General features: G+C 48.7%; 1 protein-coding gene across 5 annotated transcripts in view; it reads left to right on the top strand.

Annotated features, from left to right (window-relative positions):
- Nucleotides 1-20,626, top strand: part of RABL6 (RAB, member RAS oncogene family like 6) — a 39,421-nt gene that overhangs the window by 534 nt on the left and 18,261 nt on the right. For 2 of the 5 annotated variants that reach the window (XM_063432987.1, XM_063432983.1), the window contains exons 2-4: nucleotides 1,659-1,728; nucleotides 3,694-4,213; nucleotides 16,505-16,639. In XM_063432987.1, coding sequence (XP_063289057.1) covers nucleotides 4,081-4,213; nucleotides 16,505-16,639 — 268 coding nt within the window. In that variant the 5' untranslated portion in view covers nucleotides 1,659-1,728; nucleotides 3,694-4,080. Of the gene's footprint in view, nucleotides 1-1,658; nucleotides 1,737-2,430; nucleotides 2,472-3,693; nucleotides 4,214-16,504; nucleotides 16,640-20,626 lie in introns of all 5 variants that reach the window. The other 3 variants (XM_063432984.1, XM_063432985.1, XM_063432986.1) reach the window with 3 other exon arrangements.

Genomic DNA, 20,626 nt, shown 5'->3' with positions numbered 1-20,626 from the left:
GGGGGGGCAGGGCAGGTACCCCAGGGGTCCATACAGGGGGGGGGGCAGGGCAGGTACCCCAGGGGTCCATACAGGTGGGGGGGCAGGGCAGGTACCCCAGGGGTCCATACAGGCGGGGGGGCAGGGCAGGTACCCCAGGGGTCCATACAGGCGGGGGGGCAGGGCAGGTACCCCAGGGGTCCATACAGGCGGGGGGGCAGGGCAGGTACCCCAGGGGTCCATACAGGCGGGGGGGCAGGGCAGGTACCCCAGGGGTCCATACAGGCGGGGGGGCAGGGCAGGTACCCCAGGGGTCCATACAGGCGGGGGGGCAGGGCAGGTACCCCAGGGGTCCATACAGGCGGGGGGGCAGGGCAGGTACCCCAGGGGTCCATACAGGCGGGGGGGCAGGGCAGGTACCCCAGGGGTCCATACAGGCGGGGGGGCAGGGCAGGTACCCCAGGGGTCCATACAGGCGGGGGGGCAGGGCAGGTACCCCAGGGGTCCATACAGGCGGGGGGGCAGGGCAGGTACCCCAGGGGTCCATACAGGCGGGGGGGCAGGGCAGGTACCCCAGGGGTCCATACAGGCGGGGGGGCAGGGCAGGTACCCCAGGGGTCCATACAGGCGGGGGGGCAGGGCAGGTACCCCAGGGGTCCATACAGGCGGGGGGGCAGGGCAGGTACCCCAGGGGTCCATACAGGCGGGGGGGCAGGGCAGGTACCCCAGGGGTCCATACAGGCGGGGGGGGCAGGGCAGGTACCCCAGGGGTCCATACAGGCGGGGGGGCAGGGCAGGTACCCCAGGGGTCCATACAGGCGGGGGGGCAGGGCAGGTACCCCAGGGGTCCATACAGGCGGGGGGGCAGGGCAGGTACCCCAGGGGTCCATACAGGCGGGGGGGCAGGGCAGGTACCCCAGGGGTCCATACAGGCGGGGGGGCAGGGCAGGTACCCCAGGGGTCCATACAGGCGGGGGGGCAGGGCAGGTACCCCAGGGGTCCATACAGGCGGGGGGCAGGGCAGGTACCCCAGGGGTCCATACAGGGGGGGGGGCAGGGCAGGTACCCCAGGGGTCCATACAGGGGGGGGCAGGGCAGGTACCCCATGGGTCCATTAAGCAGGGTCAGGTGAGGAACCCCCAGGGATCATACAGGGGGACGGTTCAGAGCAGGTACCCCAGGGGGACAGGGTAGGAAAGGTACCCCAGAGGTCAATGCAGGGTCAGGGCAGGAAAGTTATCTCAGGTGTCCATACAGGAGCTGGGGGCAAGGAAGGTACCCCATGGGCCCATGCAGGAGGGTCAGGTGAGGAACCCCCAGGGTTCATACAGGGGCACAGGGCAGGAAAGGTACCCCAGAGGTCAATGCAGGGGGACAGGGCCGGAAAGGTACCTCAGGGGTCCATACAGGAACTGGGGGCAAGGAAGGTACCCGATGGGTCCATGCAGTGGTGGGCAGCAGGTCAGGTATCTGCAGTATCCATATAACTTCATAGACACACAATGATTTCTGTAGATTATCACATTCAGTTGCAGATGCTGTGTATATCCAGAATCATTGTGTCAGAGTAGATCGTGCATTTATTGGGATAGCATAATACATATATACATTTACCATAACCAACTGTCAATCATTTTTCATTCACTAATAAAATGCATTCTTCTGTTTGCTTTTTGTAGGTTGCCCTGCTGCACTGAAATGGATAATTAGTTTGCCGTCTGTACAGTACAGTAAAACATCTTGTGGGAGGTGAGGCGGTGGGTGAATGTGGTTTACTGTGATGATGTCAGCCCCATAGCATTAAAAGATCATTCCTCACAGTGTGCACCAACATAACGTCTACGTTGTCACCTCCCTGTCACTTCTAAAGATAAAACCTCTATGAAATGCTCACTGAAACTCCAACCCAATCACAAGATACCATAAGCCATGCAAGGTTTCGTACGAACGTCTGATATTTAACAAATGGCATCAATAATCCAAAAGGTTGTAACCCTGGCTGTGTTGAAGAACTTTTCTCGATCAGCCTCAAGTTTTCTATATATATATATATATATATTTAATTCACAATTTTAAACCGTGATTAACCCTGATAATATGGACTACTCTGTTATATGGTCAAAGCTTGTCTAACATAGTGGAACTTTAGCTGTCGAGTTTTGGAAAATCCCAGAATTCGTGACCGCTCTTTGAAACCAGTCATCTTCTTGACCCCCTCCTGGCTGCCACAATACAAGTGGAAATGTCACCTTTGGAGGTCTTTACAAAGTATGCAAGGACCTCTGGAGTTAGAGCTGTTATAATGCAATTGACCTCATTCACATGCTACATTGTTGCATGCTTAATGTAGTAGGTTTGTGCAGAAAACAATGTGGCACCATAAGCCAGCCAATTGGCCAACCCACTTATTTCAGCAAACCACGTATTTATCGATTGATTTTTTCCCCACAGCTCAGCCATTGACCGTGCGATGTGAGCTGACCTGCTGGGAGGTAAGCAGCCTGCTTAGAGTGAGAGGACCAAACTGTTCTTGCAATCCACAGACATGCTTTAGACAGAGAAACAGTATCACTACATGTCTGTCTGCTTTCCTGCTTTGTCTATAATTTACAACAAAGCGTCTTCGTTTAACCTACAAGCAAGCTACAGACATTCCGAGGAACAGATAGTCTTCTAGTAATATTCTTACTATGTGCCTGTCAGTGTTCTCTACTTTTAATACATGCTGCTTGACTTCCAGCAGTGCAGTGCTTTCAGTGGCTGAGCCAGGTAATTACACTGAATGGTGTGGATCTATGATGGTACAGTTTTTATATATATATATATTTAAAAAAAAAAATTGTATTACATACCAACGTTTTTTGCTTGCACAATAAGGCAGAAGCCTATCAATTACATGGTATTTGTGTTGGTGCCCGTCGGAGTATGCCTTTCAATCACTAACCCCGTGAAGTTTGCTTAAATGACCAGATTTCTGCCCCCCCCCCTCTTATGAGATTCACTGTAAGGACTGTTCCTGCACATCAGAAGGTCTAAATTAAGCATGTCAAACTTGCTGCATGCGGCCCACAATGGACATTTTGGCGACCTGGGGAGGAGGGCCAGCGAGGGAGCTCAGTGTTCCTGCTATCACTGCTCCCTCGTGCGCTGTCTGTACTGAAGCCAGGCGCCGGAATATGACGTCATATTCCGGAACCGGTATCACTAAATCGCGTGAGGGAGCAGATAGAAGATCCCCACTCAAGAAGTAGCGGGAGGATTAGATTTGGCAAAGGTTTCGGAGGGCACCATCTGGGGTGTACCAGAGGCCGGAGTCGCACCCTGGCAGCAGCAATGTGAGTGGAGTCTACTTGTTGGCTAGAGGGGTGCTGTGATTTAGTATATGGGGGGACTGAGATTTAGAAGAGGTGAGCGACTGGGGTTTAGTGTGGGGGGGGGGACTGGGATTTAGTAGAGGGGGGGACAGGGATTTAGTAGAGGGGGATGCTGGGGGGGGGTGGTTATACTGTAATTTTCAAAATATATCTACGTTTCTATGAAAACTTATGTTTTTTAAACTTAAACCTTGTTTATGTGGCCCGTGCTAGACTTTGCGTTTGACATGCTTGATCTAAATGCTTGTGCTACATTTCTTGCATTGAACCTCTTCTTTTTATTTTATTTCCTTTTCTTACACAATTTGTACTTATTTGACTTCTCTGCTTAATATTTCAGGTATTTCTGTACGGATGTCAAGAGCAAGAGGGGATTACTGGAACATTCTATAATTTGATGATTTATTTTTTTTATATCTACATTTTTATGATTTTTTTTTTTTTTTCTAAACAATTTTTCCTGCACATGTAAGAAGTAATTGGATAAAAGTTAGAAAGAGGGTGACTTATTTTATTTGGAAAAACATGGCGTGTGATCACTTATGATGTCAAGATCTCCGCTTCAGAATTCATCTTGCTGTCTTTTACGTGATATATTTAATTTTACCTTTGGCGTCCTGTGTGTGCTGCATGGTGGTATGGTTTAATAGACCGCAAGAGGCTCTCATTCAGGTTTTGATTCCTATAGACTTCTACTGGTATCATCACATTTTAAAAGAGGACGAAAATGTTTTCGGCTTTGAAGAAATTAGTGGGCTCAGACCCTTCAACTTTTCGAGACACAAAAAATATCCCAGCAGGATTGCAGTCCATGAACCAGTCCCTCCAGAGGAGGTTTGCGAAGGGTGTGCAGTACAATAGTAAGTATGGCCAAAGTATTTCTAAGTAATTTAAAAGATCCTTCATGTGCAGAATCTAGGCACGACATTTTTATTTATAATAAATCATGTCTTGTCTTTGTGTTCATATATGTGAGAACTAAATCACCTTATGCCCCTTCTTTCTGAAGGCTACCTATAGGACTAAATTACCTTATTCAATATATTTTATTTTTTTTATGCTAGCTAAGACCTTTGTAGAATTTATTAATTAGCTGTCCTTGCTTAAAAGCCCACCTTAATTGACTTAATGGTTTAAAAAAAGGTTTTTATTGGAAGTACGCATTGTGTATACTTGGTACAGCCAATGAGAGGTCAATGTGAGCTGAGCTGCTGCTATGACTACAGCTCTCAACCAATAAAAATCTGCCTTTTAGGCACTATAAACAGATAAGAGGATGGGCAGGAAGTGAGTTTTTAAATCAGTACCAGGTAGGAGAGGGCTTGTTTAATGTCCCTCTCATGGCAAACAGAATCTTAACCCCTTAAGGACACAGCTTCAGAAGCTGGACATACCCTTAAGGACTCAAGCAATTTTTGCATTTTTTGCTGTTTGTGTTCAAATGCAATTTGCATCTCTCTCATTTACTGTACCAACACATATTATATACCGTTTTTTTTTTTTAGACAACAAAAAGGGCCTTAATTTGATGTGACATACATATATAAATTCTCGTTTATTACAAAAAAAATGCAAAATAATGTGCCCCCCCCCAGGTTTTGGCAATAATAATGTGTGTGTATAATATGTCCAGCTTAGGAAAAGTAATTCAAAATCAATTCATTTATGTGTCTTGATTTACAAAGTACATAATATGTGTAGGATTTCAGTTTATTTTGAAAGTTACAAGTCACAAACTACAAGGTCTAAAATCAAATTTCAATGTGAAACAATTTTAGAAGTTGGTATGTTTGTCTTGGAAGTTTAATACCCATTACAGGAAGCAAAATTGCCACACAAAAGTATATATTTATATAAAGTAGACATCACAGGATATTTACCTAAGGTTAGTTTGACACTTTTTGCGTAGCCATTTCACCGCCAATCTCTAAATATTGGAGTAAAATTTTATTTTTTTCTCTATTTTTGGCATATACACACATTACAAGGTTTTTGTAATGTGTATTTCGCAAACCTAGTGTGTGCTATCCCTGTACAGGACCCCATATTGTGTTCAGCTACATCTGCTGAGTAAAACGATACCTCCATTGTATACCTTTGCCCCTATTCTGTGAAGCTACAATGCCATATAGGAGACCATGCTATTTCAGTTTCTATAGTTGGAATTTTCATAGATGGTCATATGTCTGATTTTGTGGCATTATAGCCATTTGACTGTTCAAATAACCCCATAAAGGCCTTCCATTTGAGAAAGAAGACACTCCAGGGTATGTTATTAGGCATATATTATACCTTAACTTGCCACCATTTTTTCTCCAATTTATTTTACATTTTGTGGTGAGTATTTTTATTTTTTTTGCATACATGTTGCATTTTCGCTGGGTATTTCTTACATTTGATAAGAGCCACTGTCATAAATTCCCCCTAAGTATGCTCAGTTACCTCTTCTGAGTAAAACAATAAGCCCAATGTATGACCTAGACCAGGGGTAGGCAACCTTTTAGTAGCACTGTGCCGATATAGGAATGTGATGTCCCGTAGCATGCCGGTCCTATTTTTTCTTAAATTGAGGTGTGTATGCTGCCATTTTCTGCTTGTTATTTTTACTGTAATTGTATTTGTGCGTATATGAGCTATTATATTGTACATGTTCATTAGTAGTTTGTGGTATCGTGTATGATACATATGAATGTGGGATGTGTATGAGGGCTGCTTGTGGAATTGTGTGTGGATATGTCACATTGTGTGTTTGGTAGGGTGTGTATATGTGGGGCTGTTTGGGGTATTGCATGTGAGAGGCTGCATGTTGGGTTGTGAGCGGGTTATGTTTGTGCGGATTATGTGTATGTTTGCGTGTGGGCTGTTCGTATTATTTGTATGAGGGGAGGGTTATTATGCATTTCCATGTATATCTAGCAGTGTGGGTGGCTTCCCTGGGTTCCAGTGGGGACCAGGCTGGCCAGGTACAGGTCAAGGACAGGAGCAGTAACAACAGCTGCAGGCTGCTCTACTACAGTGTGGATTCCCATTCACAAGTGCTGGGAGGAAGTGATCTGAGATCACTTCATGTATGTGCTGCAATGCATAAATTTTGGATTGTCCTTCACCACCTTTTCGTATTAGCAGATATCTGAAGTTTCACTGGGACTCCTTATAGGCCAGAGCCTGTTTGGCTCTAGCAGTCTTGAGTGCCGTGCAAAGACACCTTGAGTGCCGTAGGTTGCCTACCCCTGACCTAGACACTATTTTGTGAAGTTACAGTGCTTTGAAAGAGACGTGACAAGTTCAGGTTTTTAAGTGTGAATTTACATGGAGAATTTTAATGGGTCCGTATTCTATTTTTAAATATGTAAGCAAGCTGCTTTTTCCAACTACCCCAAAAAGGCATACTATTTCTTAAAGAAGACGCCCGAGGGTATTTCAAAAGGCAAATTTTGAACCTTAGCGTGGGATAATTTTTCTGTTAGCTTGTATCAAATGTAGTGATAATAAGCATTTTTTTCTGCCTTTTTGACACACAGTGAGTTTGTACTGTATATTTTACAAACCTTATGTGTGCTACGGCTTTAGAATACTTTATATGTTGCTCAGCTGTGTTGTCTGAGTACAGCAATACCCCCGTATGTACCTTTGCCAGGTATATGTGGACATCGAAGGGGCACATTTCAGACACAGCCATTGCAGTTTTTTTTAAACTTTGAATTTTTACGCTGTGTTGTTACTCCACTTTAGAGTTTTTTAGCAGGCTATATATTCCAGCTACCCTATAAAGGCATACCATTTTTTTTAAGACGACACCCTAGGGTATTTCAAAAGACATATTTTGAACCTTAGCGTGAAATAATTTTTCCGCTAGCTTGTACCAAGTGTAGTGGTAATAAGCATTTTTTCTGCTTTTTTGACACACATAGTGAGTTTGTACTGTATATTTTGCAATCCTTATGTGTGCTACGGCTATATAATACTTCCCATCTTGCTCAGCTATGTTGTCTGAGCACAGCGATACCCTCAAAATTACCTTTGCCAGGTATATGCAGACATTGAAGGGGCACATTTGAGACACAGCCATTTAAATTTGTCAAACTTTACATTTTTACGCTGTGTCCATACCCCACTTTGGAGGTTTGTTTGTAGGTTAATTATTACAGCTACCCCATCAAGGCATACCGTTTCTTAAAGAATACACCGTAGGGTATTTCAAAAGACGTGTTTTGAACCTTAGCGTGAAATAATGTTTCCGCTAGCTTATACCAAGTGTAGTGGTAATAAGCATTTTTTTATGCCTTTTTGACATACTCAATGAGTTTGTCATATATATTTTGCAACCCTTATATGTGCTACAGCAGTATAATACATCATATGTTGCTCCGCTATGTCATCTGAGTACAGCAATACCCCCGTATGTACTTTTACCAGGTATATGACAACGTTGAAGGGGCACATTTGAGACACAGCCATTTAAGTTAGAATTTTTACGCTGGGTCCATGCCCCACTTTGGAATTTTTTTAATAGGTTGTGTATTCCAATTACTTCACAAAGGCATACCATTTCCTAAAGAAGACACCCCAGGGTGTTTCAAAAGGCATATTTGAAACCTTAGCGTGGTATCATTTTTTCGCTAGCCTGTACCAAGTGTAGAGGTAATATGCATTTCCCCCCCTTTTTTTTTTTTTTAACTTTTTTAAAGTTTTTTTAACGTTTAAAAAGTTTTATTTAGCTTTTAACAACTTATTTTACTATTTTAAAACTTTGTGTAAACTTTTCAAAAGTTTTTTTTCACTTTTAATTGTGTTTTTTTTTTTTTTACTTTTAACCCCTAACTAGCCTAACCGTAAATCCCCCAATTTCCCCACTAACTTCTACCCACCCTAGCTAAATAAATAAATATTTTAAAATATTTAAATGAATTAATTAAATACATTTAACCCCTGAGGAGTAAAACAAATAAAAGTTAACCCTCAGGGGTTAAAAAAAAAATCAGATCACAGTGAAATACTGTGATCTGTATTTTGATCACTGCAGGCAGTGATCAAAGGGCAGGGAAGGGGTTACATTTTATTTGAAAGAGGTGAGGGGGAGTGGGATTTTGTAACTAACTTTTTTTTTCTTACAGCCAGAGACAGATCAGCACTGATCTGTCTCTCTGCTGTTCACAGCTCACAAGGAGCTGCAGGGAAACAGATCGGGTTTCACTGCAGCAGGTGTGATCACTCTGACTCCCGGTCAGAGCGATCACATGGGCTGAATCAGTGAAACTGCCCATGGTAGTGTGCCTCCGATAGGGAGACACACTACAGGAAGATTAACCCCACGATTGCCGTGATTGTGGCAATCAGGGGTTAATTTTCATTTTGGACGGAAATTTTCCGCCCAGCGTCCTTAAGGGGAGTGCTGCAATGACGGAAATTTTCCGCCCAGCGTCCTTAAGGGGAGTGCTGCAATGACGGAAATTTTCCGCCCAGCGTCCTTAAGGGGAGTGCTGCAATGACGGAAATTTTCCGCCCAGCGTCCTTAAGGGGTTAATGAAATGCTCATATTGACTGTTCTGGAATGTCATTGAAATTTCAAGGCCGTCTCATGAGACAAAATAGGGATTACCTTGGCACAAGATAAAGTTACAGGTTGACAAAAGATGGACCGTGCAACATCAAAGTTTTCTAAATTTTGCAAGTGCAGCTACCATTATCTGTTTGAATAGGTGTTCCTATAGATCGTGAGAGTAGGTCTGTGAAGGACCCGGAAATCCCAGTGTTGAGTTCTCGCACGTCTAGGTCGCTATACACCAGGTGGGGATGATGTAATTTGACCAAGCCCTTTTAACAGAATGCTGCTGCAAAAAAAAAAAATAATGAAATGTATATTTTATTTTGAAAAAAATTCTACAAAATTTAGCATGCAAAAAATTTAACCCATTCAGATCTAAAGTGCCAACATGCACAAGTTGTGTAGGATCTTGGAGCATCACTTTTACAGAACCTCCAGATAAAGGATCCCCACTGCATTATATTACCCACAGGGATGGTGAATGGCAAGGTAGTCTAATGTAGAATCTGTCGAATCAAGACTAAATGTCAAACTACACCATTTTCACCTCCTGAGCGTGCGTTGGGATGGCTTCCTTTATATTAAAATTATATGTTTGGTAATTAAGTTTCCGCTCGGAGGATGTCCCAGACTTCTGATTATAAAGTATGGATTTTAGGTTTTTGAGACAATTTTTCTGCCGATTAAAAAGCAATGAACCATGAAATTGCAGAGAGAAACTGCTTTAACCCCTTAAGGACCAAACTTCTGGAATAAAAGGGAATCATGACATGTCACACATGTCACGTGTCCTTAAGGGGTTAAGCATGTTTTATTTGGTGATCTGTATCAACTGCGTGTTCCATTCAGTCTGTAATGGGATTCACTGGAGCTGTGAACAGCCCCCTAGTACTTTAATCCGTGGCTGGGTGGCAGACTACAACTCCCACTATGCTTTGTTTTGTAGGCTGGCAAAGTATCATGGGTTGTAGGACTGGCTGTGTAACCATGGTAGCAGTTTTAGGACTGGCTATTTCATTTATTCTGTAGAATCAGAAAATTTAACAAATGCCTATATATATGTCTGCTCCTCCCACTGCGTCATTGGAGACCTTCACACAGGATACTTTGCATCTCTCCTTGTCTGTGGATATCAAGTAGAACGTGTGATTGAAGGCGTAGGCATTGCTTATTGTAGCCATTTCAAATTTAGGCCAAAAATAGCTAATGTGAAATCAATCTCGGACACAGCAATTTGTTACAATTCAGCATTCAGTGAATAAACTCCATTGTATTGACATGTAACTAATCCACCGCAGCAGATTCTACAGTATCCGGTCAGGAGTTCTGACAATGAACATAACCCGGTCTTCTTTCCATCCAACAACAAACATTTAAAGGGGGGACACCAAACCCAGAATGCCAAAAAATAGCAATAGGTGCAGAATGTCTAAACTTTGCTCCAAAAAATACAGAAGAAACTGAATTTAACATGCATGGTTGACGTTTCGGCTCGGGACCCAAACTTTCATCAGGACATAAAAAAAAAAAAAAAAAAAAGTTCTGACCTCTAATTGGAATCTATCTACAAGTCCTTGAGTGCCAGCTTCTCTACAACTCCATTATATATATTCACATTTGCAGCAGCTGCTACTGAAATCTTGGGGTAGGTTATTCTGACACCAGTCTGTTTGTTTTCTTGTCATGAGCGAAGCTGGTTTTTGTATCGTCTGCTGTGGGGTCCATTCACCAAGCTCTGAGTGCTGTTCGGTTGCTGTAATTTAGTTTTTGTATCTTTGTTATTGTTCTAGTGAATAAAGTAAGCATAGTTTTATCAGCAGAGTGGTTAAATAAAGGTGGTCTCTGCCCCCCTGTGCCACCACACTGATAATGGGAGGACTTGATGTCTGCTTTATTAAGTGAAGATCTGTCCAATCTTGTAGGACTGTGAGCTATCCCACTCCCAGTGCTATCAGCCTATTTTGTGCAGTCCAAAGTTGGACAGATTTCCAGACTTGTTGTTAAATACATTATTAGCACTGCAGAGGGGGTGGTTTTTGGGGGCCAGATATCACCCTGGTTATTGTTGTACTGCTCCAAGGCAGATTAGTGCACACAGAATGATAGCTCTCTAAAAATTATCTGTTGTTGTTTTGGTGCTTAAATTGCCCCTTTAACATGTTATGATGATAAATAAATTAGGCTTGGTAATTGTCTAGAGCAGGGCTTCCCAAACTTTTATGGGCCGAGACCCACTTTTGAAAACTAATTTTTCGAGACCCACTTGCTTTTAATACATATTTAAAAAATGAACACCATGGTAATCCGCTTTAGATGCATACAATTGGCACACCATGGTAATCATCTTTAGATGCATACAATTCGCATACCATGGCAATCAGCTTTACAGGCATACAATTGGCACACCACGGTAATCCGCTTTAGAGGCACACAATTGGCACACCATGGCAATCATCTTTAGAGACATACAATTGGCACACCACGGTAATACGCTTTAGATGCATACCATTGGCACACCATGGTAATCATCTTTAGAGACATACAATTGGCACACCATGGCAATCAGCTTTACAGGCATACAATTGGCACACCACGGTAATCCGCTTTAGAGGCACACAATTGGCACACCATGGCAATCCTCTTTAGAGGCATACAATTGGCACACCATGGCAATCCTCTTTAGAGGCATACAATTGGCACACCATGGCAATCCTCTTTAGAGGCATACAATTGGCACACCATGGCAATCCTCTTTAGAGGCATACAATTGGCACACCATGGCAATCCTCTTTAGAGGCATACAATTGGCACACCATGGCAATCATCTTTACAGGCATACAATTGGCACACCATGGTAATCCGCTTTAGAGGCACACAATTGGCACACCATGGTAATCATCTTTAGAGACATACAATTGGCACACCATGGCAACCAGCTTTAGATGCATAAACTTGGCACATCATGAAAAACAGTCTTGGCTGCATAAAATTGGCACACCATGGCAAACAGTCTTAGATGCATACAATTGGCACATGGCAGCTTAAATGCATACAGTTGTCATATCATGGCCGTTTTAGAGGCATAATTCTGGGAAATCATGGCCGTTTTAGAGGCAGAAACTTGGCACATCATGGTAATCTGTTTGAGACATACAACTGCTTACTCACAGACTCGGTCAGAATCAGAAGTACTGAGTCCTGCTCTTTGATCCAGGCACCTCACGTTGATTATCCCAGTGGTGGAACTAATGTAGAGGGGGCTCTGGTGCAAGTATGTTTTCTGGGCCCCCTCTAGTGCAATTGTGGCCAAAAGGTAAATCCCCATCTGTCGGAGAACTTCAACAATGCTAGGCCAGCTGGGGATCTACCATTTGCCCATCGTTGCAGGTTTATATTTACGATTAGCATTTTTATAGCTGTGTTTGTAAGCATGTTTTTGTATAAAGTATGTGTGTGTATTTGTATGTACTGTTGCCATTGGAATGCAGTGGTGTACTTGTGTGTAATGTTTGCGTCTGAATGCAGGGGTGTTTGTATGTTGAGTTGGACTTTAAATGCAGGTGTGTTTTGTGTGTATAGTGCTGGTGTTTGAATGAAGGGGTGTATATAATTTTAGTTTTTTTTAATACAGGGGTGTATTTGTATGTAATGTTTGCAGTGCGTGTGTTGTAGATGCAGTGTGTGTGTGTGTGTGTATAATGTGTATATAAAATATACATATACACAATGTGTGTTTGAATGTAAGCATGTTTTGTATGGAGGATATGTGTGAATGTTGGTGTTTGAATGCAGGTGTGCAGTGTATACACTTACACACAATGACACCTAGTTTCCCAAACACAGATACAGACACTCAAATACACACACACTGACACAAAAGGACACACAGATATGCATACAGATACAGGAGGTGAGGGGGAGTGTGTGTGTGCGCGCTGTTGATGGTGTGGGGCAGGGTGAAAAGGGTTACAGTGGGAGAAAGGGGGCAGGGGGAAAAGGGTTACAGTGTGGGGGGCAGGGAGAGAAGGGGTCACAGTGTGGGGGGGCAGGGAGAGAAGGGGTCACAGTGTGGGGGGGCAGAGAGAGAAGGGGTCACAGTGTGGGGGGGCAGAGAGAGAAGGGGTCACAGTGTGGGGGGCAGAGAGAGAAGGGGTCACAGTGTGGGGGGCAGGGAGAGAATGGGTCACAGTGTGGGAGGGGCAGGGAGAGAATGGGTCACAGTGTGGGAGGGGCAGGGAGAGAAGGGGTCACAGTGTGGGAGGGGCAGGGAGAGAAGGGGTCACAGTGTGGGAGGGGCAGGGAGAGAAGGGGTCACAGTGTGGGGGGGGTGGGGGGCAGGGAGAGGAGGAGTCCCAGTGTGGGGGTCGTGGGGGGCAGGGAGAGGAGGAGTCCCAGTGTGGGGGGGGTGGGGGGCAGGGAGAGGAGGAGTCCCAGTGTGGGGGGGTGGGGGGCAGGGAGAGGAGGAGTCCCAGTGTGGGGGGGGGGGTGGGGGCAGGGAGAGGAGTCCCAGTGTGGGGGGGGTGGGGGGCAGGGAGAGGAGGAGTCCCAGTGTGGGGGGGTGGGGGGCAGGGAGAGGAGTCCCAGTGTGGGGGGGTGGGGGGCAGGGAGAGGAGGAGTCCCAGTGTGGGGGGGGTGGGGGGCAGGGAGAGGAGGAGTCCCAGTGTGGGGGGGGTGGGGGGCAGGGAGAGGAGGAGTCCCAGTGTGGGGGGGGTGGGGGGCAGGGAGAGGAGGAGTCCCAGTGTGGGGGGGGTGGGGGGCAGGGAGAGGAGGAGTCCCAGTGTGGGGGGGGTGGGGGGCAGGGAGAGGAGGAGTCCCAGTGTGGGGGGGTGGGGGGCAGGGAGAGGAGTCGTCCCAGTGTGGGGGGGGGTGGGGGGCAGGGAGAGGAGGAGTCCCAGTGTGGGGGGGGTGGGGGGCAGGGAGAGGAGGAGTCCCAGTGTGGGGGTGGTGGGGGGCAGGGAGAGGAGGAGTCCCAGTGTGGGGGGGGTGGGGGGCAGGGAGAGGAGTCCCAGTGTGGGGGGGTGGGGGGCAGGGAGAGGAGTCCCAGTGTGGGGGGGGTGGGGGGCAGGGAGAGGAGGAGTCCCAGTGTGGGGGGGGTGGGGGGCAGGGAGAGGAGGAGTCCCAGTGTGGGGGGGGGTGGGGGGCAGGGAGAGGAGGAGTCCCAGTGTGGGGGGGGTGGGGGGCAGGGAGAGGAGGAGTCCCAGTGTGGGGGGGGTGGGGGGCAGGGAGAGGAGGAGTCCCAGTGTGGGGGGGGGTGGGGGGCAGGGAGAGGAGGAGTCCCAGTGTGGGGGGGGGTGGGGGGCAGGGAGAGGAGGAGTCCCAGTGTGGGGGGGGGTGGGGGGCAGGGAGAGGAGGAGTCCCAGTGTGGGGGGGGTGGGGGGCAGGGAGAGGAGGAGTCCCAGTGTGGGGGGGGTGGGGGGCAGGGAGAGGAGGAGTCCCAGTGTGGGGGGGGTGGGGGGCAGGGAGAGGAGGAGTCCCAGTGTGGGGGGGGTGGGGGGCAGGGAGAGGAGGAGTCCCCGTGTGGGGGGGGTGGGGGGCAGGGAGAGGAGGAGTCCCAGTGTGGGGGGGGTGGGGGGCAGGGAGAGGAGGAGTCCCCGTGTGGGGGGGGTGGGGGGCAGGGAGAGGAGGAGTCCCCGTGTGGGGGGGGTGGGGGGCAGGGAGAGGAGGAGTCCCCGTGTGGGGGGGGTGGGGGGCAGGGAGAGGAGGAGTCCCCGTGTGGGGGGGGTGGGGGGCAGGGAGAGGAGGAGTCCCAGTGTGGGGGGGGTGGGGGGCAGGGAGAGGAGGAGTCCCAGTGTGGGGGGGGTGGGGGGCAGGGAGAGGAGGAGTCCCAGTGTGGGGGGGGTGGGGGGCAGGGAGAGGAGGAGTCCCAGTGTGGGGGGGGTGGGGGGCAGGGAGAGGAGGAGTCCCAGTGTGGGGGGGGTGGGGGGCAGGGAGAGGAGGAGTCCCAGTGTGGGGGGGGTGGGGGGCAGGGAGAGGAGGAGTCCCAGTGTGGGGGGGGTGGGGGGCAGGGAGAGGAGGAGTCCCAGTGTGGGGGGGGTGGGGGGCAGGGAGAGGAGGAGTCCCAGTGTGGGGGGGGTGGGGGGCAGGGAGAGGAGGAGTCCCAGTGTGGGGGGGGGTGGGGGGCAGGGAGAGGAGGAGTCCCAGTGTGGGGGGGGGTGGGGGGCAGGGAGAGGAGGAGTCCCAGTGTGGGGGGGGGTGGGGGGCAGGGAGAGGAGGAGTCCCAGTGTGGGGGGGGGGTGGGGGGCAGGGAGAGGAGGAGTCCCAGTGTGGGGGGGGGGGGGGCAGGGAGAGGAGGAGTCCCAGTGTGGGGGGGGGGGGGGCCAGGGAGAGGAGGAGTCCCAGTGTGGGGGGGGGGGGGGGCAGGGAGAGGAGGAGTCCCAGTGTGGGGGGGGGGGGGCAGGGAGAGAAGGGTTTACAGTGTGGGGGCTGTCTTCCCTTTATTAAATTCCCTGGTGGTCCGGTGGACCAGTGGGTTAACGCCACGCTGGGTGCAGAGCTGCAGACCATGTGATAGTCTTGCGAGCTCCCAATGTTGCCATGGTAACGCTCTGGGTGCTCGTGAGACTTTTATCACATGGTCTGCAGCTCTGCACTCGGCGGAGCTGCAGACCGGAGGTGCTGGGCAGACTGACTGTAGGTTGTCTCCTAGTGTCGTGCCCGAGGGCCTGACTAATCAGTCTGCCTAACGGTCTCTTAGGTCCCTGGCTGCCCTGGAGGCGTGGGTCAGCACGACCCACTGGGAATCGCCCTGCGACTCACACATCGGTAAACCCTGGTCTAGAGAGCTTGAGTACATTACATCCTTTTATTGATGTGCCAAAGCCTTGGAGGACCTTTTATTTTTATAGTTTTAAAAAGAATCTGAAAAATTGTCATTCTCACGGTAAGCAAACCTTAATTCATGAAACAGTCTATGGTAAATTACCATTCGCTCGTATTTCTTACCAAAGGTTTAGATTGCTTATAGTATTGGTGCAGTGGGAGCTGTTTCTCAGCAGTGTCTGGGACTGCAGTATGACTTTCCTGATCCAAAATGGTTTTAGTGTGGGGATCACAATACAACCAACTTTAAACCCTGTCTATATGTATTGTTTTACAGCAGTAACGCTGAATGGGGAACCATTAATGATTTCTATTCAAAACCTGAGTCTGATCCAAATACCCCCCCAGGGAGGAGATATCTTACTCTTAAATATTATCAGACCGTTTTCACTTTCTTTGCGTTGGTGTCGGACGCACCCTTTCCAGCAAACAGAATATGTATGCACACAGTACACAGCTGATGAGGCCTTCCTTAGAGGTGACACTTTGCAACGATTACTGCCAGCACATGTTTTATCCCACCCAAATATTATTTATTCTTTACGAGGGGCCACCTGCAGCCACGTGACATTGAAAGAAATTTGTACTTTTGGCAGTGAGGAAATGGGACTAAAAGTGGTTTTCAAGCATTTTGACGCATTAAGTAACCTGACTAGTTTTGTAGGAGAGACTGTAAGATGCATTTCTAAACAATTTAATACGTTGTCAGAAAATGTAATTGGGTAGTTCTGCAGTCACTCAAACAATTAAATGTAAATGTGCTTTAAAGGCTTTCCTTTCCCCCTAGTGAAAATCGTGATCCGAGGCGATCGTAATACAGGGAAGACCACTCTGTGGCACCGGCTGCAAGGGAAGAAATTTGTGGAGGAATATATTCCCACTCAGGAGATCCAAGTCACCAGCATCCACTGGAATTATAAAAGTAAGCAGGAAATGGGATGCATGCTCCTTGTTTTTGGAATCTTTTATTTAAACCGAGCTCTGTCCTTTCCCAATCCTGAGAATGGTAACCGGTTACATGTCTGCAGCTGTTCACCTTACACCTGTGTCCTATTGTAACTTAATAACGAGATCCATTTATCGCTCTGACCTTCCTTTGTCAATATGCCTTTCGCTCTTCCTTCTCTCCATGTTCCTCATCTTCAAGCTCATGGCTAAACGACCTCACATGACTCCCATCCTTGCACTGAGCCCATCTCTGCTCACGCTCTGTTTCACCATCTCTCGCTGATTTCACGATGCTGGTGTTAGGGGGAGCTTGTAAGTCTGGGTTGGCTGCACACCGAGACCCAAAGCTGTGCAGCCTTTAATAAAGTTATCATGTAAATTATTACAGAGCACTCTAAAGTATTGCTGTGTGAATTAGCATTGGTCGATGGACAAAGTGATATCTCCACTAGTGAGAGAGAGAAAGATACTCCCACAAGCCCCTTTCTAAATGTCAAAGATTTTTATCAATTCAAATACCTTCAGACCCATAGGTACTGCTCATAGCATCGTAGCACATCCCAGATACATTTCATGATGGCTTTCCCTGCGTGAGAACGGGGTTATCAGGCTGAGCTACACATGTCCTCAGGTCTATCAGATAGAACTAGGATTTGTCACATTATATTCAACTTGATCTACAACATTTTTAGCCAACTGTTACAGCGTGCAGAGTGAACGCTTGAGGGAGAGAAACTGAGGGTTTATTCTCTAAACAGCATTGAAAAGAAACATTCAGAGTAAAATAGCCTTGCTGTCACTAAAGCCGAGTTGGGTTCTTTTGCATGAGTTTTGTCTAAATTTCAAAATGCTGTTTAGTGAGCAAACACTTTATAGAGAAATGTGGGGTCTGGCAGGAGTACAGAGGCTTTGTGGGGTGCAGGCACTTTGAAGGGACATTTAGGCTGCAAAGGTTGCAGAGATTGAGAGGATGGGGAGGCAGGGTAGGCAAGAGTGCAGACACTGAATGAATGGTAGAGGATGCAGAGCCATGAAACTGGGGAATAATCAGCTTGTATGAGGTGATGTAGACAGTGGGAGGGGGGTGCATGTAAGGGGGCAGACACTGAGAAGGTGGGGAGTTACTGCATGTAAAGGGGGCAGACACTGAGAAAGTGGAGGTGCAGAGCATGTAAGGGGTGCAGACACTGAGAAGGTGGGGGGTGAGTGCAGTGCATGTAAGGGGGGCAGACACTGAGAAGGTGGGAGTGAGTGCAGTGCATGTAAGGGGGCAGACACTGAGAAGGTGATGGGTGAGTGCAGTGCATGTAAGGGGGCAGACACTGAGAAGGTGGGGGTGAGTGCAGTGCATGTAAGGGGGCAGACACTGAGAAAGTTGGGGTGCAGAGCATGTAAGGGGTACAGACACTGAGAAGATGATGGGTGAGTGCAGTGCATGTAAAGGGGGCAGACACTGAGAAAGTTGGGGTGCAGAGCATGTAAGGGGTACAGACGCTGAGAAGGTGGGGGGTGAGTGCAGTGCATGTAAGGGGGGCAGACACTGAGAAGGTGGGGGTGAGTGCAGTGCATGTAAGGGGGCAGACACTGAGAAGGTGGGGGGTGAGTGCAGTGCATGTAAGGGGGGCAGACACTGAGAAGGTGATGGGTGAGTGCAGTGCATGTAAAGGGGGCAGACACTGAGAAAGTTGGGGTGCAGAGCATGTAAGGGGTACAGACGCTGAGAAGGTGGGGGGTGAGTGCAGTGCATGTAAGGGGGGCAGACACTGAGAAAGTTGGGGTGCAGAGCATGTAAGGGGTACAGACGCTGAGAAGATGGGGGGTGAGTGCAGTGCATGTAAGGGGGCAGACACTGAGAAAGTTGGGGTGCAGAGCATGTAAGGGGTACAGACGCTGAGAAGGTGGGGGGTGAGTGCAGTGCATGTAAGGGGGCAGACACCGAGAAGGTGGGGGGTGAGTGCAGTGCATGTAAGGGGGCAGACACTGAGAAAGTTGGGGTGCAGAGCATGTAAGGGGTACAGACACTGAGAAGGTGATGGGTGAATGCAGTGCATGTAAAGGGGCAGACACTGAGAAGGTGTGGGGTGAGTGCAGTGCATGTAAGGGGGCAGACACTGAGAAAGTTGGGGTGCAGAGCATGTAAGGGGTACAGACACTGAGAAAGTTGGGGTGCAGAGCATGTAAGGGGTGCAGACACTGAGAAGGTGGTGGGTGAGTGCAGTGCATGCAAGTGGGTAGACACTGAGAAGGTGGGGGGTGAGTGCAGTGCATGTAAGGGGGCAGACACTGAGAAGGTGGGGGGTGAGTGCAGTGCATGTAAGGGGGCAGACACTGAGAAAGTTGGGGTGCAGAGCATGTAAGGGGTACAGACACTGAGAAGGTGATGGGTGAATGCAGTGCATGTAAAGGGGCAGACACTGAGAAGGTGTGGGGTGAGTGCAGTGCATGTAAGGGGGCAGACACTGAGAAAGTTGGGGTGCAGAGCATGTAAGGGGTACAGACACTGAGAAAGTTGGGGTGCAGAGCATGTAAGGGGTGCAGACACTGAGAAGGTGGTGGGTGAGTGCAGTGCATGTAAGTGGGTAGACACTGAGAAGGTGGTGGGTGAGTGCAGTGCATGTAAGTGGGTAGACACTGAGAAGGTGGGGGGTGAGTGCAGTGCATGTAAGGGTGCAGACACTGAGAAGGTGGGGGGTGAGTGCAGTGCATGTAAGGGGGCAGACACTGAGAAGGTGGGGGCTGAGTGCAGTGCATGTAAGGGGGCAGACACTGAGAAGGTGGGGGTGAGTGCAGTGCATGTAAGGGGGCAGACACTGAGAAGGTGGGGGGTGAGTGCAGTGCATGTAAGGGGGCAGACACTGAGAAGGTGGGGGCTGAGTGCAGTGCATGTAAGGGGTCAGACACTGAGAAAGTGGGGGTGCAGTGCATGTAAGGGGGGCAGACACTGAGAAGGTGGGGGTGAGTACAGTGCATGTAAGGGGGGCAGACACTGAGAAGGTGGGGGTGAGTACAGTGCATGTAAGGGGGGCAGACACTGAGAAGGTGGGGGGTGAGTGCAGTGCATGTAAGGGGGGCAGACACTGAGAAGGTGGGGGTGAGTGCATTTAAGGGGGGCAGACACTGAGAAGGTGGTGGGTGAGTGCAGTGCATGTAAGTGGGTAGACACTGAGAAGGTGGTGGGTGAGTGCAGTGCATGTAAGTGGGTAGACACTGAGAAGGTGGGGGGTGAGTGCAGTGCATGTAAGGGTGCAGACACTGAGAAGGTGGGGGGTGAGTGCAGTGCATGTAAGGGGGCAGACACTGAGAAGGTGGGGGCTGAGTGCAGTGCATGTAAGGGGGCAGACACTGAGAAGGTGGGGGTGAGTGCAGTGCATGTAAGGGGGCAGACACTGAGAAGGTGGGGGGTGAGTGCAGTGCATGTAAGGGGGCAGACACTGAGAAGGTGGGGGCTGAGTGCAGTGCATGTAAGGGGTCAGACACTGAGAAAGTGGGGGTGCAGTGCATGTAAGGGGGGCAGACACTGAGAAGGTGGGGGTGAGTACAGTGCATGTAAGGGGGGCAGACACTGAGAAGGTGGGGGTGAGTACAGTGCATGTAAGGGGGGCAGACACTGAGAAGGTGGGGGGTGAGTGCAGTGCATGTAAGGGGGGCAGACACTGAGAAGGTGGGGGTGAGTGCATTTAAGGGGGGCAGACACTGAGAAGGTGGGAGTGAGTGCATTTAAGGGGGGCAGACACTGAGAAGGTGGGGGTGAGTGCATTTAAGGGGGGCAGACACTGAGAAGGTGGGGGGTGAGTGCATGTAAGGGGGGCAGACATTGAGAAGGTGGAGCAGTGCATGTAATGGGTGAAGCTTGGAATGGTTGCTATGTCTCCTATCTGCCCTGGTTCTTTGACTGGAATACAAGCTGTATTTGTTGTCTTCTTTTTGCTGACATTAATATTTACGTGTGAAATTTCACAGC

This window comes from Pelobates fuscus, chromosome 9 (genome assembly GCF_036172605.1).
Source record: "Pelobates fuscus isolate aPelFus1 chromosome 9, aPelFus1.pri, whole genome shotgun sequence".
Lineage (NCBI taxonomy): Eukaryota > Metazoa > Chordata > Amphibia > Anura > Pelobatidae > Pelobates > Pelobates fuscus.
This window is presented reverse-complemented; position numbering and strand designations above follow the sequence as displayed.